This window comes from Calonectris borealis, chromosome Z (assembly GCF_964195595.1).
Source record: "Calonectris borealis chromosome Z, bCalBor7.hap1.2, whole genome shotgun sequence".
NCBI lineage: Eukaryota > Metazoa > Chordata > Aves > Procellariiformes > Procellariidae > Calonectris > Calonectris borealis.
Window position 1 is genome coordinate 54,576,652 of NC_134352.1, and position 25,195 is coordinate 54,601,846.

Consider the following 25,195-nt stretch of genomic DNA (forward strand, 5'->3'; position numbering starts at 1 on the left):
GCATTTATCTGTTCCTGGATACTAAATTCAATTCCAAATCATAATGCTGTTTGGACTATCAAATTCATGTGCTTATTTGAGATCCTAACTGCAGAAATAATGGCAGCTTTATAGATAAAAATGAACAAATTGATTACACAAATAAGAACAAATTGATTACACCAATACATTCCAATATATTCCTGAATCCACAGACAAGGCGTAGAGTGAACTCTCTATAGATAAATTCAAGCCACCCTCCAAAATTCATTGTAAGGTTCGGTACTCCAATAAATGAGTATACATCTTTGTCCTAAATCCCAAGCAGTCTCTGGCACAAAGATTGGTGGAAGTTTGAACTGGAAGCTTGAGGCTTCCATTACACCATTTCATAGAATCATAGAATCATAGAATCATTAAGGTTGGAAAAGACCTCTAAGATCATTGAGTCCAACCATCAACCTGACACCACCATGGCCACTACACCATGTCCCTAAGTGCCTCATCTACACGTCTTTTAAATACTTCCAGGGATGGTGACTCCACCACTTCCCTGGGCAGCCTGTTCCAAGGCCTGACCACTCTTTCAGTAAAGAAATTTCTCCTAATGTCCAAATTAAATAAAATTGTTTGATGTGGAATTGTCTGTGTGGTAGTACAATAGTTGTGACATGACTAAATTAATGTATCTGGACTTCTTATGTTATGGGCTTTTTAATATGCTAAAAAGAAAAAAAAAACATGAAAAAAGAAGATGTGAATTAGCTAAAATGTAGAAATAGTGATTTGCATTTATTTGATACTTAAAGGAGCTGACTTGCAAAAAAGAAAAGTAATGCTTGAAGCAATTTTTTTATTTTTGGTTCCAGAGTCTTTAAAAAATGAAGAGACAATAGTCACATGATTTGTGGAGGTAGTCCTGGGTAGCACAGTGCTAATAACTAGAAAATGACTTATGTGATGGAAAATTTCTAACGTAGGGTAAGGTAACAGTGTGCACACTGTGGACATCAAAAAGCATGATAGACTTATCTACAGGTACCTGAACAAGATCACTTCTTTTTTATTTTATACTCTGTTTAAGACACAAAGCATATCTACTTTTTTCTTCCCCTTGTCTTTTAACCTGTGACCTGCATATATTTGTTTATACAAGCATCTTTAACCTTGTGCTGGCAGCAGTGATGGATCTATTATATGACAGAGATTAGGACTGAGAAATTCTGTTTCTGTTTATCAAGGGGTTAGAAATTGCTTGGAATACATCCTTACATTTTTTCACTTAATCCAATTGTTTCTGTTATTCTAATTTAAAAATAAATAAATAAATACATAATTCTTCTGTCAGTAGTGTATCTTCTAGCACCTGAGGTGAGGAAGCAATGCAAACTAACACATCATCTCAACAGCTGAATCAGTTCCTTCAGTAGAAAATCTCTTTTAAAATTGTTGGCGTGCTGCAGTATGCAGAGTACTAAGGAAAGGAAATATTTATTTTTTTTTCTCCTGACTTCTGACCCTTGAAATTAAAAACACTTTCCCCACCCCCTCAGCTGCTGTTAACCCTCAGGAAAAATGAGTCGCTTTTCTTGGCAAAAATTGGTTTTAACAATATTAAGATGATGCAGCTGTCTTCAAAATACAATAATATACATAAGAGAGCCTGAAACATTAGCCCAAACTTAGACATGCCCCCACAATCTGTTTGCCCTTTTTACATATGCTGCTAAAGTTATGCAGAAAATCCATATTGTGTAGCTTTCTTTACACTTTTTTTTTTCCCTTTTAAACCAAAGACGTACAGTTGGAAAGTGTTTTGAAAAAGTTTTCTGTTGACTAACGACAAGGTCCCTAAGTCATTCGCAACTGTATGCTTCAAATGAGGCTTTTCAAAATATTGAAAAATTGGTTACAGCTGGCTGCACACCCTGACAGTTGGAAATAAAACTCCCATACCAGTCATAACTAGAAATTCAATTTAGCTTACGCACAGTGAGAGCAACAAAACATAGTTTCTTTCCAAAGAGGCGACAGTGCAGTCAGAACTTCTACGGCTGCCTTTCATGCACTGATAATTAAAAAAAAATCAAAACAAAATTTCTAACTGGAAAATACATGCTCCCTTTATAATTACCTATTTCAAAGCTGTAATTGAGCATTTCATTATAAAGATGCTAATCAATCCAGAACAATACTCCTGGGACAGCACACATGTCCAGAGACATAACGGTTATAATAGAAAAGCTGCAGAAACTTTACCAGGTTATGATTAGTTGCTCAAGCATTTCTGTTGTGAAAGATGAAACTCCCACAAGGTGTATTGCAGTGTTGCATGTAGAACTTCAGGCTCATCTTCTAGGCTTTAGATATATTGGAAAAGTAGATACTTTGTCATCAGTATAAATAAGCAGAATGCGTTAATCTAAAAATAAATAAATAAGCTTTCCTACATCTAGGCAGATTCTTAGGCAAAACAAATGAGTAAAGGAAGCCAAAAAAGGAATTGTCTTTCTAGATTACGTTTTTTTTTTTTAAAAATTCATTTCTAAAGTATCATTATTTGCAGCTACCTCTAAAATTTTCGATTGAGATTTTATCTCTGTGGGACAGAGCTAACACTCCAGGAGGAATGGTTGAGTCCTGAGTAACCACTGCCATTTATAACCCTCTTTCATAGTGTAATGTGCACAGCTTTGGGGTTTCCTCAAAAGACTGGTAGCCACAACATTGTGGCTGTTGAGACAGTGCTTTGTGTGGAATCTGGGTATCTCTGTCACGTGGGTGGCATCTTTCTGGAGAGGGAGCACAGATTTTATCTGCCTGTCTTGGGAAGCAGTGTTGCGGTACCATAGAAGCTGATGGTGCTAATACAGAGAATTCCATAAAATTACACAGCACTGTAATTTTCCTCCAAGTATTATAAATAATTTTATTTCATGATCTAATGAGACAATTAATGTAAGTTGAGTCTTTGAAAGTTTTGAAATATTTTAATTGGACTGTCCAAAGGCTTAAAGTTACTGTGTACTTTCTTACAGGAGATTAGCTTTTGTGATCACCGCATATGGTATTTTGTACTTTTTTATCTGGACAAAGCACCAGGGTAAAATTCTAAAATGTTTTTTGATAGCACCTACATGAACTCCTAATATTTCATTAGTTCTGAGGGTGGTGAAACACTGGAAGAGGTTGCCCAGAGAGGTGGTAGATGCCCCATTCCTGGAAACATTCCAGGTCAGATTGGACAGGGCTCTGAGCAACCTGATCTAGTTAAAGATGTCCCTGCCCACGGCAGGGAGGTTGGACTAGATGACCTTTAAAGGTCCCTTCCAACCCAAACTATTCTATGATTCTACGATAAGTGTGTAGTTGAAGGTTAGGCTCCTTCTTTAATGTCTTTCGAATGTCATAGCAGTATGTTTACAGTCTACTACTTTCCAGCTAAATATGAAAAAGCAGAAAGCAGGGGGAAGAAGGAGAAGTCCTGGAAGTCTTTGCATATGAGGCATGTGTCTAAAAGGCAGATACGTTGTCTTTTCTACCTTTTGATACAAATTTGAACTCTGCCAATTTGTCCTTTTTGTGATTGTGTGTGCGTGTGTGCATGTTATGTTCTTAAACCTTCTTGCTGTGCAGATGTTGTGCTTTGCTGGTCGTTAAATGCATTGCTTTGTCTTATATCTGTATTTTTTTATTCCTTCTGATGCTCAGATTATCAAAGACTGAAACTCTGAATGACAGAGAGCTCTAATCTAAACCACCATCTTTTCTGTTTTCTCAGCTATATATTTTTCATAAAAGGTGACAAAAATAATTAGGATAATAACCTCCCTTTTGTGTCCTATCTTCAGTCCAGTTTCTGTCTGATGCTTTTTGACTGTTCATTTAGAAGACAATCAGTGGTGCCTGCAGTTTGGTTATTTCACCAATTTAATCTTCTGTAATATTTTTTTCTCTGATTTGTCTTGCTAATTTAAGAAGGAAGTTATAACCATTGCCTGCTTCAGAAACTGTGTCATGTTCATAACTAGTGAGAGAGGTGACTGAATATATATATAAACCAATAGTATGTAGGAAGTTCTTTAACAGGCTGGAACTACTCCAGTATATGGGGAGGAAAACAATTGTTGCTAAATAATGGCATCCCCTGTATATTATTGTTGTGGACATGCATACTGTGTCCATGTCACAATGTGCTATTGGTATCTTTGTTACAGGAATATTTCCATAGCTGTATACATACCCTTTATGAAAATAGCATTCATTTTGGTGGGTAGAACATATTCTTACTTTCTTACTCAGAACTGACCAAAAAAGGCTACAAAAGAAGCTGAGAATTACACAATGTCAATATGCAATTGACAATTACGTTGAAAAGTATCACCTTGTTGCTAAGGCCAGCATGTTTGGAAGAGAGTAAAGTCACAGTTTTTCTTTAATATCAGCCCAAAAAGATGAGTGCTTGGGAAGCTTTAGTTTTGAAAAATACTTTCTGAAATGTTTCCTGAGAAGGACATAAAAACAGTGAAGAATATATGGAATACATAATGCATTTTAGTCTATTCTAGCAATCTTATAAAAAAGTTGTAAGAGGATGAGCCACAGGTCTAACAGGGATTTCTTTTTATTATCACATTCTTGTAGCTAAGACATTTGAGTGTCTTAGCCAAGTTGCCTGGACAAAACCATGTGAATGAAAGCTCTGGGTATAGAAGCTGCACCACTTCAAAGCACAGAGAAAATCTTAACCTCAAAAAATGTGAAATGACTGCATGTGTACTGATTAATTTTTTGCACAAGCTAGATTGTTGGATTGTTAAAACAGTAATAGGTTTTGTGATGGAAATCTTTTGTTGTTGTTCTCAGTTTGCTTTCACCAAATCAAATACAATAGGCTGTGGGGATATAACCTTTCTGCTTCTCATTTTCCATTTGAAGGGGGTTGAGGTATAGGTTCTATGAAGCACCTGAGGTGCTACTTGAAGCGGCTATTCTGAGCTGCTCATTTCTACTAATTATAGATAAAGCTATAATTTTTAATGTGTTCTGTAAAGAAAAACACATTTTGAACCATGCTGTCTGGCCCTGTTGATGATTTTACAATTCTATTTGGTATCAAAACTGACTTGTGAACATTAGGACATTAGTTTTGTATCTAGAAGTATAGCAAGTGGCACCTTCCTTAATAAGGAAGCTTCCAACAATAAAATATCTGTAGGCTTTTGTTGACTTTTAACTCTTTTTCAGAGTTCATAACATTAGTTTTACTTTTTCTTTGAGTGTAATAAAAAATATTGTGTGGTACAAAGATATTTTGTAGTTCTCATCTTTTTTCCAAAAGAGGAACTGTGGGCAACTGTGTGCTGTTATGCCATATCTTAGTATGGGAAATGCATAGTGCTTTTATTGCTTCAGGAAGTTTTTGTACTTTATTATCAAATCATTTTATAATGCCAACTACTTTTGAAAAATAACCATTTCAGCTCTCCATCTCTTCCTCTAATACGATTGTATTGCCATCAGCAATGTTATAATAAAGTGCAGTCAGGCTAAACTAGCTGCAGCTGGATTACTGTCCTATGTGTACTGCAAATTCACTGTCTCAGTCAGTCATGCTTCAATCTGATTAGGCAACAAGTATATTGGATAGTATTGAAACAAAACTATAAAGTGAAAAGGAAAAAGAAAAGCCATAAAGGAAGAAATTGCAGAGTAATATAATAGAGAAAAGATGCCTTGCAATGTTGAAGTCAGATTTGACCTGTTAGCTCCAGACTTGCAAATACATTTCTAGCTTTATTTTAGTGTCTGCAGTACACAGTATGCTTCAACTGTGCCTGATCCTAAAGGTGAGGCCCAGCCTGAATGTTTCACAATTTCCTTGCTGAAAAGACACAGAAGAGGCAAAATTCTTCTGAAACAGAGATGTCTCTTTAGATATAAGCAATGTTAGCAAGCCTATGTCATGTGCATAGCAGTTGAGCTGTAGGATCATTCTCATTGCTAGGTCATCCAAATAACTACCTCTGGGAGGAAGCAAGCCACTAAAAAGATGCTGACTCTGACAGTAACTGTGGTCCCAGAATTCAGCTGCTCATTGTTCAGTCTAGCTGTTCTCCTTAGGAGTGGTGCTTTTCTGTAGGAATGCTGGGAGCATCTGCTTGAAAGGTGGTTTTGGAGCACCTTTTCCTGGGAGTGTCTGATGAGTATATGGTATATGGCCCAATGGCTTTATGAACATTTCTGTGCGTGGCTCACATGCTCATAGGTTTAGCCTATCCTAAAAGGTGGTAGCCGCACAGCTCCAGTGTTGTTCAAGGAATGCAATAGACAGCAAAAAAGATTTTAACAAACTGCCTATGGCAAATAGCCTAGTACAAGTGATTTGCTGTTTTGTTTTTTGTTCTTTTGAGACAAAAGACAAAGGCAAAATTCAGTCTGTAAATGGTTTGGCATAAAAATAGTCATTGTAATTATTCTTAAATCAGACTTCGGAGGTAAACAATTCATAGAATCATAGAATTGTAGAATCATTTAGTTTGGAAAAGATCTTTAAGATCATCGAGTCCAACTGTAAACCTAACACCTAACAGCCAAGTCCACGACTAAACCATTTCCCTAAGCGCCACATCTACATGTCTTTTATGTACCCCCAGGGATGGTGAATCAACCACTTCCCTGGGCAGCCTGTTCCAGTGCTTGACAACGCTTTTGGTGAGGAAAATTTTCCTAATATCCAATCTAAACCTCCCCTGGCACAACTTGAGGCCATTTCCTCTCGTCCTATCGCTAGTTACTTGGGAGAAGAGACCGACACCCACCTCGCTACAACCTCTTTTCAGGTAGTTGTAGAGAGCGATAAGGTCTTCCCTGAGCCTCCTCTTCTCCATACTGAACAGTCCCAGTTCCCTCAGCTGCTCCTCATAAGACTTGTGCTCTAGACGCTTCACCAGCTTCGTTGCTCTGCCTTGGACGCGCTCCAGTACTTCAATGTCTTTCTTGTAGTGAGGGATCCAAAACTGAACACAGTATTTGAGGTGCCGAGTACAGGCCTGTTGATAAAAATTACATTTGCTGTTTTCTATCTAGTGTTTACCTTTTCTAAATGCAAAAAAATAGATATTCTACAACCCTTATTGTGGATTTTACCCTGTTTCTCTTCTGTGGTTGGAAAAAGGGTATAATAATGCAGATTAGCCAAGATACTTATTTTAGCTTCTTTTCTTTAGCTACTGCTTCTTTTTCCTTCCTTCCTTCCTTCCTTCCTTTTTATTTTTTTTTTTTTTCCCATTTCTTTTTTTTTGAACAGCAGTCAGAACAGAGTTTGCTTTCTTTAATTTCTCATATGGGCAAAGTCAGAGCTGGACTATTTCAGGGTAACTATAGGTAAGTAATTTACAGGGTTCTTGAGTGACAGGAGTCAAGACTGGGGTATTGGCAGAGTTGGTGTTTTTCAGGCAAGAAGTCTTAGTAGAAGACGTTTCATTTGTCCATTGTTATCTGTGGCTTTGTAACATGGTTTAAATTCTTAGTATAGATTCTCAACAATGTATTGCTTTAATATGCATTGAGAGATAATATTGTATTTTTTTCTCCTCTAATAAGCCTATTTTCACTTCAGCAATTCAGCCATTACCATTCGATCCATTATTTGGGAGGTACAGAGTTGAGAATGCAGAATGCTCTAGTGAATTGTTTCTGCACCATGAATAAGAAAAGTTCTTATAATCTGCAGAAGTGACTAAGATGACAGAAGTTTGTAAGCATTGAATATGTGACAACTTACAAATTGGTATTTTAGTTCATGATTTAGAAAGTTGTATAAAGATCAGGCTGGGCAGGGTTTTCTGTGTATGTTTTAAGATTACATATGAACATCAGTATTTCTGTAAGTAAAAAAAAGATGCACTTTTTAACAACATTCTACATGAGAAAGCAACCCTGTGATGTGATTTTTAATGTACTTTGCTGACACTGAATTAATTTATTCACTAAATTAATTTCATTTATCTATTTCCTTTATTTCTTTGGTTATTGAAAATCCACTTTCTGTTTTGCATGGTAACAGAAGAATCCTTGCTGAAGTCCAAAAGAGAATTACAATGGAGAATCAGATTGAATATATTAAGTTGTTTAATATAAGCAAAATTCCACCTATCACTGCAACTCAGTGGTGCTTTTATAGTGATGTAGTTCAGAGGCCTGCTTGAGACAGAAACCTGCTGTTCCAGGGCAGGTGCTCACTCGTGTTGGAATAACTGTAATAGAGAAATTCAGGAATGATAGAGAAGCATTAAGGTGTATTGTTATCCAGGGACTGATGAGACTAAGCTTTGGAACACTCAAAACATCTGTCTTTTAAATTTCTTTAATCATGTGCTTGCATTTCATCTTTTTTAAGAATAAAAACAGAATGAAGCCTAGAACTTCTCCAGCAGGTCAGCTATGAAAACTCTTATCATGTTTAATCAATAAGAGAGCAAGCTAAATGTAGAACTTCTGACAGTTTCCCTCATTGCTTTGGAAAATACATTTAATTCCCTTTAAAAGACATTGTTTTACCCAGAGGTATTTCTGAATTGATTTTGGTTAAACAGCTTGTAAGCATTAATTTTATGCATTTTTCCTATTCTTTCTAGTAATGATTCAGCTGTCAATGAGGTTTTTGCAGCCAAGTTTTGTTTATGAAATCTGTGTATTTTCTTCTTTAAGAAGGAATCTTAATTGATATGCAAAGATGTGAAGTATTGACACTTCTTCCTTGACTTGGTTCTAGTAATGTTTCAAATTTATTTTTTGTATCTCTTCACTTGCATATGTATGGTATTAGAAATCTGTGGCTAGGGAATGGATGTAATTTAGGATTGTGGGTGTGATGAATGAAGTGTAGAAACACAGTGTCAACACAGTCGTCTGTTTCAACCTTTGCCTGCCACTTGTTCTTAGAGAAACACTGTTTTTTTTAAAAATGTGAAGTGTATCCAGTTGTTTTCCCGTAAGTCCTTGTGGCAGACCAGAGATGGCCGTGAACTAATATCCTATACAATATCTGAACAATTTCAAACTTTAGAAAAGTTGAACTAGAAATCCTGTTTGTGTAATAGCACAAACGAGCTCTCATATCTTCACATTCCTGTATTCCAAAATTTTGTAAGTTACTGTTTTTTTTCCATGTGACTCCCTACATCTGCTATGACTTCTTTTTTTATCCATGTTCAAGTCTCTTCCGAGAGCTCTTCCCTACTGTGCTAAATTTCTGTGTTGAGTAATCAAGCATTTACATGCACATGCAGGCATGGAAAAGCAAGCAGATAAAATAGTATTTACTTTTTTTTTGCGTGCACTAAGATTTGCCTCCACGTAAGCATTTTCTATAACTTTAACTGTCTTGGAGTAGGGACCATCTCCTTCTGAGTACTATGTTAGGACCTAAAAGATTATTTTTGGTACTAAAGTAAACAGACTGCTGGAATTAGTTCAGTGTTCAAGTGCTTCATTCACCCAGTTGATCCTTTTGAGGATAATTGGTACATGTGCCCATGCCCAGGTGCTATCATCTGCCATGCCCCAGCTGAAGAGAATTCTTTTGTGTCTCTGCATTGAACACTGTGGGGGGCTGGACATCTCCACTTTTACTGATCATATTGATAGATATCACTAATCAGGGAAAATCTATCCTGTTACTTACATATATGCTAATGATAAATATATAACCTAGTTCCACCCTTTGGTTTTCACTTTTGTATTAACAATTTGTTTGTCTGGGGAAAGAGATCAAAATAGCTGTTGTGGAAGAAACTCTTCATAGGTAGCTCTTTCAGAGGTGCTGTGAGAGTAATTTTTGATTATTTTAATACAGCAGTTAAGCAGTACTTATCCTAAAATAAAAAACACCTTTTATTAAAGCTTCATAAAGATTTTTTTTTTTTTTTAAATAACTGTTGATCTCTCTGTAGCTATTGTGATCAGTTTTCTACCAAGGAGAAGTGCCGTCTTTCTGTACTGGCGCAGTATGAATGTTGTAGCAGTGGCTGCTAAGAGAATACCTCATTCGGGATTCATTCTGCAAGACAAATGTTGGCCCTCTGAGGAAGAGGCTAGTATAACTTGGTGCTGCAAATGCTGTTTCTCTGGTACCACACTCCAGATGTGACAAACCATTGTCAGGAGGAAATAGAAAAGGGAAGAAACTACTTCATTTAAGAATTAATAATGCGCTAGATAAACATTTTACTTTGGAATTATGAAGGTGGCTTGATTTGGAAGTTAATACTTGTTTGATAATTGCATTTAGTCCTTGTAAGCAATTGCATCTCCATGTTAGTTTTCACAAATAAGCCAAGTATAGACGTACATACTAGATGATTATCAATTTCAAGGTTGGTAGAATTGTCAGTGGCAGGGTCCCTAGCTGAAGCTATGTTTTTTTGTAGGTAAAGCTGAGGCAGACTTGCGTGGAGAACCTTGATAACACCTGATTGTCTCTTGGCTTGCTTCTCGCTAGTGTTATCAGCCCATCATCTGCATGCAGCCACTAACAGGATATCTTCAACTCACTTGAAAGAAAAAGAACCTACCTGCCATCTATATTCAAGTGCTTCTGTTTACTTGACTTAAAATACTAGAAGTTAGCTATGGAGGCATAAGCAGGTGAAGAGAGAAAACAATATGCAAAGGGTCTCCTGGAAACCTTAGTGTGTTTGTCAGGTTAGTTAAAGCCATGACATTCAGAAGTAGCTAAGAAAGATAGTACTGAGGGCTTTTTTTTTTATGAGTGATAATGAATATGAACTTCAAAGCAGAGACAGTGGGTGCATTATTCCTAAGTGCTTGTATGTGCATTGAGAGTGAGAGAATGGAATGGGATTTTTAATTTTTTTTTTTTTTAAAAAAAGCTCCTTTTTCTTCTCAACCTTTTCTTTGCCAGGTTTTGTGATCCATCCCTTCATTTGCAGACAACTTGTAGAGGATAAATGCATATTCACACGTCAGGATCATGAGATTTTTAAAATTCCGCTTTTTTTCCCCAAGATAATAATATTTTTTCTGTTAAAGACCACATTTAATATTTTGGTGGGAATGTTTGGAATGTGTGAAAATAATCTCCAGTGCCCTGTTAAAAAACAGTTGTGTAAAATAAGCACCTTTGTGGTCACCTTTTTTTCCCCTCCTCTGCTCCCTTTATCAATTATCAGTGTTGTTTCCTCTCCACTTCCTCCCCTGCTAAAGGTGGCAGTTTATGGTTCAGACACAAATCTTAGTACCCATCACATTTCTGCCATTGACCTTCACATGTCAGCTAGTGTGTTTGCGTGCCAATAAAAAGACAAAGTTTTGTCCACAAGTGGGCTGCCTTTGGAGATAGTTCAGGGCTGTCTTGTAACTCCTGCAGTCTAGAAGAAGCAAAATCAAAATCACCTCTTCCTTGAAAGTACATTTCATACATCTCCATCTTTGTGATAGCACTGGAATCATTGTGTAGCGGTTGACTCTGATATGCTTGCTCAGATGCAAATTGAGTCTGACAGGACTGATGTCTCATGGACTTTGCTGTAATTTGAAATGCTGACATGAAGATGGTAGCCATGAAAGGGGGGAGCTGGTGTGCTGCTTTAGCACTGCGCCTATGAAGATTTCTTAGGTTTGTATTTTTTGATGGCAGTAGCTGATTCAAAAGATGATAGTTTTACAAAAGAGATTCATAACAGCCATAGATTTCTAACAGTTCCTCATGTCTTTTCTTCCTTGAGTAGATTCTTTGAGCATTGCACTGTAATGTAAAATGGGTTCTTTATACCACCCACAAATCTGCAAGATCTATCTAGTGGAATGGTAATTAGTGTTATTTTTTCTCCGCCCTTTTGGTTTTTATCTTCACTGCATGGAAACCACTCATGTGTGGTAATGAAAAAGATAGTATTAAACTTGCCAAATTTTATATGTTGCAGACCCTTTGAAAAGTAAAGTTATATTTCAGTGTTATTTTAGTGACAATGTCAGGCTTTTTGGTGATATCTCTAGTATTTCCTGTGAGAAGGAAAAATATTTTTATATCCTTAATTTCTGTCACTGCTAGGTATGGTAAATTTGGACAAGAATGAGACACTGCTTTTTTAAGTCAGGTACTTGAGCTGTAGTGCTCCCAGTGTATATTCAATTACGCATCATAATAAAGGAGATGGATTGAATTGGAGTCTCAGCTCTTTATTCAATGCTGGATTTCTGTTTTACTGTTGGCATAATTCAGGTACGTACAGAAATCACAACAGGAATTTTAACCTTTGAGAGTTGTTGATCTATGCAATATGCTAGCATTCGATATCTACCTTTAACAACACCTCTCAAAGCAGATTTTGCTGTGTTATTCTTACCAGATGCCAGAGCATCAGCTCCCAGTATGCTGCTTGCAAGTGGACCTTTTATTCTAGATATTGAATCCTCTTTGATTCCCTTCTTGCAACATGAGTATTCCAGTGATGTATTATACTTATACTTCATTAACAACGACAGTCCTTGTGATTCAGAAAGTGTTGTTGAATATAATAAAAGATCTGGGGTGTGACAGATGCTTGATTATGGTAGAAAAGGTACACTGAGAAATATATTGGAACAGTGCTAACATATACTGTACCTTGAATCTTCTGGTATATGCCAGTAGCCTGAAATGAATCATGTTTCCTTTTCTATTTCCTTTACCCATTTCTCTTTTAAGATTGTTTTGCCTCAAATTGTGAATGCTTAGAAAAAACCAGAAAATTTCCGCCCTATTCTTGCTAACTGTATTTTTCTCTTTCTCTTATCTGTTCCACAGGCTCTGAAAATACTTCATCTGAAATTTCGACCGGACAGACTTGCAGTGGCTTTTAAGCCAGTGAGAACAAGGCTGCCAAAGCATGCTGGTGCCAAGCTGTCGGATGATGCACGTAGTCAGGCCAATGGTGGTGCTCCTGTGCTTGCTACTTTATGCTGATGCTGAAAGTAAGCTTATTATTCATTTCTGCTTAAATCTTGGCCATGATGAACAGTTTTGTTTTCAGCTGGTGGTTACTAAGGGTCTCGGAATGAGTCTCCTTTTGAGTAATTCTTAAAACACTGTGAGGTCCTCTCTACATCACATCTAGTACTTGAAAAGGATTATTTATGCAACTTCCTTACTATTTTTCTTCTTAATACCCCTTTTCTTAAGCAATTAATGGTTCCCACTCAGATGGTGGAGACCATTGCCACAAAGTTACTTAGTCAAAACAAAGACCAACCTTGCTTACCAGACATTGGTCAAATCCCTTAAAGACATCTGCTATTCTTCAACTATTTGTTTCTTAGCTTTGGATTTAAAAAAAAAGACACCGCCCTCCAATTAATATCCAATACAACTAAAATTCCAAACCCTTTGTAACTACCACAACAGCTGTTCTTCTAATGTATTATTTCCGACAGCTGTCACAGAGTACAGTGTCCAAACAAATCAAACAGAACTGACAACTTAGTGGCTGGCCTAAATGTGTGACAATTCAGTGAGGAAAGGCACCTATGTTTACTTGTATTGAGGAGAAACTCTTGGATTTTGGTCAATTAGTTTACCTATTAATGGGAAGATAATATCTTCTATTTAATTAGGAAATCATTAGGTCTGCCTTGTTTACATGTGTTCTTGCTCCCACCTGTCCTGTGGCTTCTTGCAGGAGTAATGTGCAAATGGGAAAAGCCATTTGCTTTCCCGTTGACCTGCAGGTTTGCTACAACTGACTGTTAATGTTCACTTGATTGAGGAATCTTCCTGACTTTATGCAGATACATGACCAATCCATAACTTTCTTCCAGCTCTGACTTTCAAAGACTTCTGTGTTTTTTCACACATCTGTGTAAAACAAAGGAGCAGTTGAATTAAGTAGGAACACACAAGAATAAAAACAGTGTCAGTAAAGTTGGATAAATCAGTTCTCAGTAAACTGAGCATATTGGAGAGTTCCTTATCACTCCACTTACCACCTGCACTGCAGGTGTACTAAATTACAACAATAAAAGAGAAACAAAATCTTTCCACTTCCGTGTGTAATAATACTTCCTTCTTTTAACTGTAGCTCTATGAAAGTGAAGTAAATGAAAGTGAAAAAAAAAAAAGGACAAAACATATATGTTTGTTGAGTACTGGCAGCTGAGATTCTTTGGCCCCTTTCCAGGTAGATAATGACCAGCTGGGATGATTGTGTCTAAGGTGAAGCCAAGGACATTTTAACACTTCAGCCAGCAAATAATTAATTGGGAAGTGGGCCCATATGTTGGATGTTTCTGCAGTTGTAATATACCACCTATTTTAAAAGTAAATTCTGTGCTTCGCAAACATAGATTTTTAGAATCTGGTATACTTTTTTTGCTTCAGATAATGGAATGTCCAACCTTCTGTGGGCAAGTAGTGAATGATTTTTTGGTTTTGATAACCCCAGTTGGGTATCAGTTTGCAAAAAGACAGTCTAACCCCAGAATCTCCTTTGTTAGTCCCGTACTCGTGAGAGAAAGGTATAGTTTCTGTAATCATGTTACATTAAAGAGAAGGTTCCCTCTTTCATCATTCTTCTCTGTGGGGAAGGAGGGTAGTTTTTTTGAAGGTTAGCATGGACTTTACTTCAAAATTGGCTGGTGTCCCAGTACAGTTTTTAAGGGAGTTTTCAGATTTGGTTTTCTAAAACTGCTGTGTTCAACTTATGATTCTTTTTTATTTTAAACAACATGAAACAAAATAGAAGTCAGCTATTAGACTTTGCTGGCTAGGGCTACGAGGACTTCGTGGTGTTGCTAGACCCTCTGGAGTGTCATATGCAGAATAAAGGTTGTAAAATGCACAAAGATAATCTTTTTGTGGGAATTACTCTTGGTGAAACCAGCCTGGACAACAAGATGCAGTCATAAACTAAGAAAGAGTAAAAATTATTAATATAAAATTAAAAATGTTAATATTAATTAATAGTGGATAAGTAGTGTTTTCAAAAACATATTCTTAGTAATCATATTCTTTTAAGGACTAGTGTACTATCCGGACTGGAGAACAAAGCAAAGGTCTCTTCAAGATAACAGATTAATTACTTGCTTTTTTCTATTCCTTTTAGACACTGGTTTATACCATACTGTCGTATTACATGGTCGTTAATAGTTTCATGTGGTTATGTTAATAGATAATATGTCAGGAGTGCTGTTAATGTAAGTTGGAAACACGCCACCCTAAATACCACTGATCATCTTTCACAAATGCACAAATCAGCTGAGTTTTGTGTTGGCGGAACTCACATGAACTAATTCTTTATGATTTTGAATGTTTGTCTTTGTAATTAGTAGACATTGCTAGGCAGAGTTACAAGAATAGAGGGTAGCCAAACAAAGATACATTAGGTTATCTTCTTGGAGGGATTTATAATGCTGCAATGTCATCTATGGTTATTACTTAGTATCTATTGCATCTTGTTGTTATAAGCCAATAGGAGAAAGAAAAGGACAATATAAAAATGCTCACAAATAAAAAAATTAGGAAGATTAAAAAAAGTTAAAAGATTAGAAAGATTTAACTAAGAATCATAGAATCATAGAATCATAGAATCATACAGGTTGGAAAAGACCTCTAAGATCATCGTGTCCAACCGTCAACCCAACACACCATGTCCACTAAACCATGTCCCTAAGGGCCTCATCTACACGTCTTTTAAATACTTCCAGGGATGATGACTCAACCACTTCCCTGGGCAGCCTGTTCCAAGGCCTGACCACTCTTTCAGTAAAGAAATTTCTCCTAATGTCCAATCTAAACCTCCCTTGGCGCAACTTGAGGCCATTTCCTCTCGTCCTATCGCTAGTTACTTGGCAGAAGAGACCAACACCCACCTCGCTACAACCTCCTTTCAGGTAGTTGTAGAGCGCGATGAGGTCTCCCCTCAACCTCCTCTTCTCCAGGCTAAACAACCCCAGTTCCCTCAGCCGCTCCTCATAAGACTTGTGCTCCAGGCCCTTCACCGGCTTCGTTGCCCTCCTCTGGACATGCTCCAGCACCTCCATGTCCTTCTTGTAGTGAGGGGCCCAAAACTGAAGACAGTATTTCGAGGTGCGACCTCACCAGTGCCGAGTACAGGGGCACGATCATCTCCCTAGTCCTGCTGGCCACACTATTCCTAATACAGGCCAGGATGCCGTTAGCCTTCTTGGCCATCTGCGCACACTGCCGGCTCATGTTCAGCCGGCTGTCAACCAGCACCCCCAGGTCCTTTTCCTCTGGGCAGCTTTCCAGCCACTCTTCCCCAAGCCTGTAGCGTTGCCTGGGGTTGTTGTGGCCGAAGTGCAGGACCTGGCACTTAGCCTTGTTGAACCTCATACAGTTGGCCTCGGCCCATCGATCCAGGCTGTCCAGGTCCCTTTGCAGAGCCTTCCTACCCTCCAGCAGATCAACACTCCCACCCAGCTTGGTGTCATCTGCAAACTTGCTGAGGGAGCACTCGATCCCCTCATCCAGATTGTTGATAAAGACATTGAACAAGACCAACCCCAGTACTGAGCCCTGGGGAACACCGCTCGTGACCGGCCGCCAACTGGATTTAACTCCGTTCACCACAACTCTCTGGGCTCAGCCGTCCAGCCAGTTTTTTACCCAGCGAAGAGTGTACCTGTCTAGGCCGTGAGTCACCAGCTTCTCTAGGAGAATGCTGTGGGAGACAGTGTCAAAGGCTTTACTGAAGTCCAGGTAGACCACATCCACAGCCTTTCCCTCATCCACTAGGCGGGTCACCTGGTCATAGAAGGAGATCAGGTTGGTCAAGCAGGACCTGCCTTCCATGAACCCGTGCTGGCTGGGCCTGATCCCCTGGTTGTCCTGGACATGGCTCGTGAGCACCCTCAAAACCAACCGCTCCATGATCTTCCCCGGCACCGAGGTCAGGCTGACCGGCCTGTAGTTCCCCGGATCCTCCCTCCGGCCCTTCTTATAGATTGGCGTCACATTGGCGAGCCTCCAGTTGTCCGGGACCTCCCCAGTTAACCAGGACTGCTGGTAAATGATGGAGAGTGGCTCGGCAAGCTCCTCCACCAGCTCCCTCAGTACCCTCGGGTGGATCCCATCCGGCCCCATAGACTTGTGAGCATCCAGGTGGCGTAGCAGATCTTAACTTCTTCCTCATGAATTATGGGGGGTTTATCCTGCTCGTCGTCCTTGTCTTCCAGCTCAGGGGGGGGCTGAGTACCCTGAGGATAACCACTCTGACTACTAAAGACTGAGGCAAAGAAGGCGTTGAGTACCTCAGCCTTTTCCTCATCCTTGGTGGCAACGTACCCCCCCGCATCCAATAGAGGATGGAGATTCTCCTTGGCTCTCCTTTTGTCATTAACATACTTATAAAAGCATTTTTTGTTGTCTCTCACGACAGTGGCCAGGTTGAGTTCTAGCCGGGCTTTTGCCTTTCTAATTTCTTCTCTGCACGACCTAACGCGATCCCTGTACTCTTCTTGAGTTGCCAAGAAAAAGTTGAGAAAGACTTCTAGAATTTTGGAACTAAGTATAATGGAATAATAATTTCATTAACTTTTTTTTTCTTTAAAAGAAGTAGAAATGCTTTAAGACAAACTCATTTGTGCTATGTGCTAGCCAAGATTTTAGGTCCAAGTCTGTTAAGACATTCCAGAATAGAGAATAAGCAGACAATTATGCTAAGAAGTGGTAGACTAGGTATCTTTGGGTTTACTGTTTCTGTATTTTCTAAAGGAGAGAATTGAGCTGGACAATATAACTTTCTAAGAACAGAGGTGCAGTTTCTCACCTGATCATTTAAAAATAATGTTGACTTTTTTAGAATTTTGAAAGCTCTATTTCTGTTAGTCTTTCCTGTTTTTTTGTTGTAAAGGGATTTTGCCATGTGAGTAGTAGTATTGTGAAATGCAGGAAGTGAGTGAGCTCTTACATGTACCAGGTGAGTATGAAATGGTCACTTTAAATGCTCAGGCTTTTATCTAATCTGGCTAGCTCTTATTTTATGGGAAAAGGCTTCTCTTTTGATGTTACCTTTATTTTCTGCTTACTACTAATAAAAGGTGTGACTGAGAAATTGTATGAATGCCCACAATTTGCATAAATTAACATAACCCTTTTTTACAAGGTGAATTTTACGGTTGAAACTGATTTTTCAGTTTCATGCATCATTTCCTGCATTCCTTTTCTTTCCAAGGAATTATAGAAAGAACTGGATTTGACAGGAGAAAGAAAAATCTAATGCAAGATTTTGTTCACTTGCACTGACTTGGTTTAAATTTCAGCTAAAAGGTTGTGATACACCTAACACAAACCGAAGAGGCTTGTGATAGGTAGATGTCAATGCAATGTCTCCTGTATTCTAGTCAGTTTTGATATTTCATTCCCTTTACAATATAGTACTGAAAACCATATAGCATATTCCTCTGTCTCTTAACCTATGAGATTAAAGAAAGAGACTATGATTGTTAAGTAATTGATGTGCACAGGGTTTTAAGTTGCATAAATATTTATATATGCATATACAAATGCATTTATATCTGCATATATATATATATACATTATATGGTATGAATTAAATTGTGTGCCATATATGTGTTTATATGGCCTCACATAATATTGCATTAATGCTGTGAGTTGTAAATTAATGTTTTTCTGTTTTACCAATCTAAAAGAGGAGCTCTTTGAGAGTCACAGTAACATTTTACTCTTACACACTGTACTTTGTTTATTTGGAAGATATGCTGAATTTCCACAGACATAGTTATTTTATGGGCTGGATGAGAGATAGCACAGGATCAGTGAGCCTTCTGTGTGCAAACACACAGAAAGATGTGTCATCTTCTTGCATGATTAGCTCTTCTGGATTTCCTGAGGACTTGAAGAAAAGTTCCTGCTGTGCTGGAGTTGGTCTGCTGTCCACTCTTGCAGATACTGCTCTTGTTTGTATAGCTCTTTGTAAAAGGGTCCCAGACCCTGCTGTTGTTCAGGACTCTTCTTGAACTTCATCACAAACATTAGGCAGGATTACGTTACTTCCTATTAGTTGGCAGAGGACACAGAAGGAGAGACAAAAGGGACAAAATTTTTGTCATTTTTTTTCTCTGTCACCATGGAAAGGCCATGCTTTCCTTTTTTTTTTCATCATTTTTCTGTTGCTAGCACCAAGGTACTACAGAAGAGAAGATATATCCTGACATTGCCACTGCATTGTATTCTTTCCAGAGTAATTTTAAATGGATAAGGAACTCATACTCTTCTAATCTCTGTGAAATCACTATGAGTGGAATCCAAGGAGCAAACCTGCTTCACACTTTTGAAGAGGTTCCCAATGGTAGTCCTTAGCAATTCTTTTGTGTTTACATACTACCCTCACAGCTGGGGGAGGGAATGAGAACTCTTTGTTTCTCTCCATCATTGTGAAAGACCCCAAACTCTGAAATGTGTTGGCACGGGCTGATAAACTCTCCTGTGGCCATCTCTCAAAGGGGTACAGGATGGAAATGCCTGTTGTGGTTTAACCTGGCAGGCAGCCAAACCCCACGCAGCCGCTCACTCACTCCCCCCCCGGTGGGGCAGGGAGAGAATCAGAAGGGTGAGAGTGCGAAAAAACTCATGGGTTGAGATAAAGATAGTTTAAGAGAACAGAAAAGAGAAAATAATAATAATAGAATATACAAAATGAGTGATGCACAATGCAATTGCTCACCACCCGCGCTGACCAATAACCAAATAACGATCGGTACTTCCTGGATCACGCCTACCCTTCATATACTGAGCATGATGTCACATGGTATGGAATACCCCCAACTGGACTGGCTGTGCTCCCTCCCAGTCTAGTAGAGCGTAGTTGTCCTTGACAAGGTACTTAGCAACAACTGAAAACATCAGTGTGTTATCAACATTCTTCTCATACTAAATCCAAAACACAGCACTAGGAAGAAATTTAATTCTATCCCAGCCGAAACCAGGACAATGCCAAAAAACCCTTCTCTGGTGGACTGGCTGGGTGTACCATGCCCCTTATGTGTGCAACCAAGATTTGATTCTTGCTGTTAATCCAGAAAGTAAGCTTATGCTTGACAGAGCAAAGTAAGCAAAATTGAAAGGTGGCAAAATTACCTTTGCTCTTTTACCTTTTATTGTTAGTAAAATGAAGTGTTACTTGTAAGTATAAGAAGTGAAAAATCTCGAGGAATATAATTTTTTTTAGTTGCTCCATTTATGTTTGGTATTTGTAGCTTCTACGCACACTGTGAAAGGATTTTACAGTATTCGCTGAGGAAAGAAAATGCTTGTTTAGCCTTCTTGTTTGTAGAAAGTCTGCTAGTTCACAGTGTTTATCATTGGCTGCCTTGTTCTCAATGATGTAGATGGCAACTGTATTAAGGCAATACTTCTCTGTATCTACTGAGAAATTATTAATATCACATTGTATGTCACAAGAAAAGTACTGGTTTTTTTCATGTTTTCTAAATGAACTGGCAGAATAGTAACCACCTAGAAGCTTTCTGCAGGTTCATCTGTTTGATGACAAGAAACATGTATGTTTCAGAGACTCTTATGTAACAGATTTCTTTTCAAACTATAGAATACGGTATACTATTATCTCTTTCTGACCTCTGTGATGATGAGGTGTCAAGTTAATCACTAAGCTCAAAGAAATATATAAAATATATTTTAAAGTGGTTATTCTTGGTCTTTCCTAGTATCCTAGTTTTTGAAATTCAAGAGTTAATTTGTTTTAATAGAGTAAAATAATTTTCTGCATATATTCTGCATCCTGCTTTTTAGTAATTAAAATTCACATAGCACACATCTCTCCACTGTGAGAAAGGCCTGGTAACTAGCACTTCCAAATTCTCCACTGCATTCCAGTAGTTTTGTCTGTTTAATTCTATTCCTTCATTCTTGGTTACATAGCTTCTGCTTTGATATTTTTCTTTTGCTGCTTCTTTTAAGATGCTGTTTTAGAAGAGAAGGCACAATTCTTTCTTCATTCAGTAGAAGTGGTTGCAGCTGACTGTAAAAAGGCAAACAGAAATACTAACCATAAACAGTACATTTATTGTATATTGCTTCCATTCCCAATTGTATGAAATTTGAATAATGCTTAGTTCGCTCTCTGGCTCCTGATGCATATGTGTCAGTTAGCATCATGCTGTCTAATAGAAAAGTCTTCACGATCTTCTCTAAACCAGGATTAAGAAGGGCTAAAACTTAGTGGTGACAGTACAGTGATTACTTTTAACAAATATTGGGGTGATTGAGACAAGTTCTTGTTTAAATAGGATCTAAAGACAGTAATTTAGTATTGGTGGAATCACACCTAAGGTGGCTATTTTTCCTTTTTTTTTTTTTCTCTTGTTCCATTTGGTTCCTTCTTTTTTTTTTTTTAAAGAACACCTGTTTTTTACCCTGCTAATACCATTCTTCCACTTTAAATTTTTTTTATGTTCTTCAACAAGCTGAAACACATTCATGCAGTCCACATTGAAATTTTTGTTTCTAAACACTTCTCTACAACACTAAACTAACCTAAATAGATCTTCCAAACTAATTATTTTACAGAAAGTAATTATAAGTCTTGCTACTGGACATACATGGTTTACACTAAAAAAAAAAACCCTATTCCAGAATAGCTTCATAAACACTATATACAGGCAGGCCCAACGTGGAAATTATTTACTTTTTTGTTTGTGTGCGTTTGGTAACTAGGACTAAATTTCTGTCAGATTAGATTTAGATTTAAACTCTGACACCTTTAAAGAGATTATTTCAGTTACTGCTTTCAGTTATGGGCAGTAGCAAGAACTGTAAAATCCGAAGATAAAATCTTTCTAGTCTTCATTGGTAATTTTTTCAGTATAATCTATCTTTATATCTTACTGCTGATAGCATCCATTTTGCGTAAGATATAGTCCTTTGTTTACATTGCTATTTCTTTTAATAATGGTGGTGTATGCAAGAGGGTTTAAATATGGACTGTCTTTTCTGAAAAAAATAGCTTTCAATTTTGTTTTGTATTCTTTTTTCAGGAATTTTTATATGCTCTCTACAGTTCAACCCTAGGACATTTTCAAGTCCTTACATTAAAGCAAGTTTGAATAACTTAATTCCAAGAGTAGCCATAATTACCACCATATCTGTTTAACTTCCTGTAAATTATCAAGTATTAACAGCAAAACTGAGAGCTGCTTGAGGAATATAGTTTTCCAATTTACATAATTTTTAAGAAGGTATTTGGGTTATTTCTAAATGTGTACATAACAAAACATTTCAAAATTTATGAACAAAAGATTTGTGTGTATTTTGTAAAGTGTAGATTCAGAATTAAATATTGTTTACCAGGGCTTTGAACTGCAGGATAAACTGAAGAAGAACTGCAGAATGGTTCTCCTGAACATTTTTGTAAGTTTATCTCTGCAACTTTGAAGATCACTTCCATGTCTGGTTCAAAGCTGCCATTAATTTGGGTAGTTGCAGGCCCCTACCCCCCAAAAGCAGAGCACTGAACAGAGCTGAGTTGCAAGCTCCGGAGTTCTGAGAAGCCTTTAAGTCCTGGCAACATCGCCAGTGGCTGACGGTAGAGGCAGTGAAGTCTCGCCAAGTATGAAAGCCCTACATCTTTTGGATTTTCTGGAGCGTATATAAAAACAGAGTCAGGAAATCCAGGGTCTTCAGTCTTTCCAGACACCAAGAAGTCTAGATAAGAAGGAGGGAAAGGCTGTAGATGTGGTCTACCTGGACTTCAGTAAAGCCTTTGACACTGTCTCCCACAGCATTCTCCTAGAGAAGCTGGTGGCTCACAGCCTAGACAGGTACACTCTTTGATGGGTAAAAAACTGGCTGGACGGCCGAGCCCAGAGAATTCTGGTGAGCGGAGTTAAATCCAGTTGGTGGGCGGGCACGAGCGGTTTTCCCCAAGGCTCAGTATTGGGGTTGGTCTTGTTCAATATCTTTATCAACAATCTGGATGAGGGGATTGAGTGCTCCATCAGTAAGTTTGCAGACAACACCAAGCGGGGCGGGAGTGTTGATCTGCTGGAGGGTAGGAAGGCTCTGGAGAGGGACCTGGACAGGCTGGATCAATGGGCCGAGGCCAACTGTATGAGGTTCAACAAGGCCAAGTGCCAGGTCCTGCACTTGGGTCACAACAACCCCATGCAACGCTACAGGTTTGGGCAAGAGTGGCTGGAAAGTTGCCCAGAGGAAAAGGACCTGGGGGTGCTGGTCGACAGCTGGCTGAACATGAGCCATGTGCAGTGTACCCAGGTGACCAAGAAGGCCAACGGCATCCTGGCCTGTATCAGAAATAGCGTGGCTAGCAGGAGTAGGGAGGTGATCGTGCCCCTGTACTCGGCACTGGTGAGGCCGCACCTCGAATACTGTGTTCAGTTTTGGGTCCCTCACTACAGGAAGGACATTGAGATGCTGGAGTGTGTCCAGAGAAGGGCAACGAAGCTGGTGAAGGGCCTGGAGAACAAGTCTTATGAGGAGCGGCTGAGGGAACTGGGGTTGTTTAGCCTGGAGAAGAGGAGGCTGAGGGGCGACCTCATCGCGCTCTACAACTACCTGAAAGGAGGTTGTAGCAAGGTGGGTGTTGGTCTCTTCTGCCAAGTAACTAGCGATAGGACGAGAGGAAATGGCCTCAAGTTGCGCCAGGGGAAGTTTAGACTGGACATCAGGAAAAATTTCTTTACTGAAAGAGTGGTTAAACATTGGAACAGGCTGCCCAGGGAAGTGGTGGAGTCATCATCCCTGGAAGTATTTAAAAGACGTGTAGATGAGGTGCTTAGGGACATGGTTTAGTGGGCATGGTGGTGTTGAGTTGATGATTGGACTCGACAATCTTAAAGGTCTTTTCCAACCTTAATGATTCTATGATTCTATAATTCTATGAAGAGAATATATTGGTAAAAGACAATTCAAACTTGAAATTACTCATACAAGGTGAATGCAAATATGTGGCAAATGATCATTTCAGTTTAGAAGAAAATCTGGCGCATGACTGTCAACAGCACTTTGGACATCGTATTGCTGTGCAAAGTAAGAGCAAATAACAGAGTTTCACAGTGCATACCACATTCTCAGGTTCCTTGCTAAAAAGAAATTTTGAGAGCCTTTTCCCAGTAAGGCTATTGTTCAGGAAGAGGGTTCAACAGAAGTTTAAAATGTATTGTATTGGGGTATAAATTCAACTAAATGTGTCTGTGAAACTTAACTGGATAGTTTTTCTTCCAGTTTGTACTTAAGAAGCTAATTTTTAAATTACTCTGTATCTTTCAAGCTCTCTGTGCTTTCCACTTCAGTAGCAGCATATGGATGGAAGGGAGGCTCCACTACTGTTGATTTTTTTTTTGGCAAATGCAAATGTGAAGAAGGAGGAAGAAACAGCAAGGGAAAGTGATACTAAATTTATTTTGGCAGTGAGGGTTAATTGTATATGGGCATTTCCAGGAGGGTCCCACCTGGGTGATTTTTTCCTCCAAGGATTTCACATATGCTTTAGAAAAATCTATAAAATAACTGTTGAGATCATTGCCAGGTGATGTCTGCATTGGAGAGAGAAATAGTCATTTGGTCTCCAGTTCTAGTGAAACAGCACACATTTTAACAGCAACAAATGCAAGGCCAAACAGCTAAAAATGAAAAATATGGTCCAGAATAGAGAGTAGTTTCCATAAATGTAATGATTTTGAAAATAAACTGGAAGTTTTTTGTGAAAAAGTTCAGAATCATAGAATAGTTTGGATTGGAAGGGACCTTTAAAGGTCATCTAGTCCAATCCCCCTGCCATGGGCAGGGACATCTTCAACTAGATCAGGTTGCTCAGTTGCTTGTGTTAAGATGAGGCAGTGGGGTCTAACTATCTTTTGATTGAAAAGCAAGGGTAGAATGTATCGGAGTAGAGAGGCAAATTAACCCTACATATATGGGCCTAGTGAGGCTAATAATGTAGTGCAAATCTAGTCCTGGTTTCTCATTCTAAAAAGTGTGTTGACAAACTGGAGAAAGTGCAGGGAAGAGAAGAACATAGATTCAGGACTGGGAAAATGCTTTATAGTCTTTGGTAATAAATTAAGTTTGTTTATGAAAAAAATTACTGAAGGCTTATTTCAGCTGATGTTTACATATTTTCGTGTAGAGAAGACAGAGATTGCAACAGAAAATTTTCCTTAATAAGTTTGAGGAGAATTTAACAATTATCTAATAGCT

General features: G+C 38.4%; 1 protein-coding gene across 1 annotated transcript in view; it reads left to right on the forward strand.

Moving 5' to 3' along the window:
* The window catches only part of PTPRD (protein tyrosine phosphatase receptor type D), a 1,348,716-nt gene that overhangs the window by 1,036,219 nt on the left and 287,302 nt on the right, over positions 1–25,195 (forward strand). The window contains exon 10 of the mRNA XM_075138097.1: positions 12,791–12,957. Coding sequence (XP_074994198.1) covers positions 12,873–12,957 — 85 coding nt within the window. The 5' untranslated portion in view covers positions 12,791–12,872. The remainder of the gene's footprint in view (positions 1–12,790; positions 12,958–25,195) is intronic.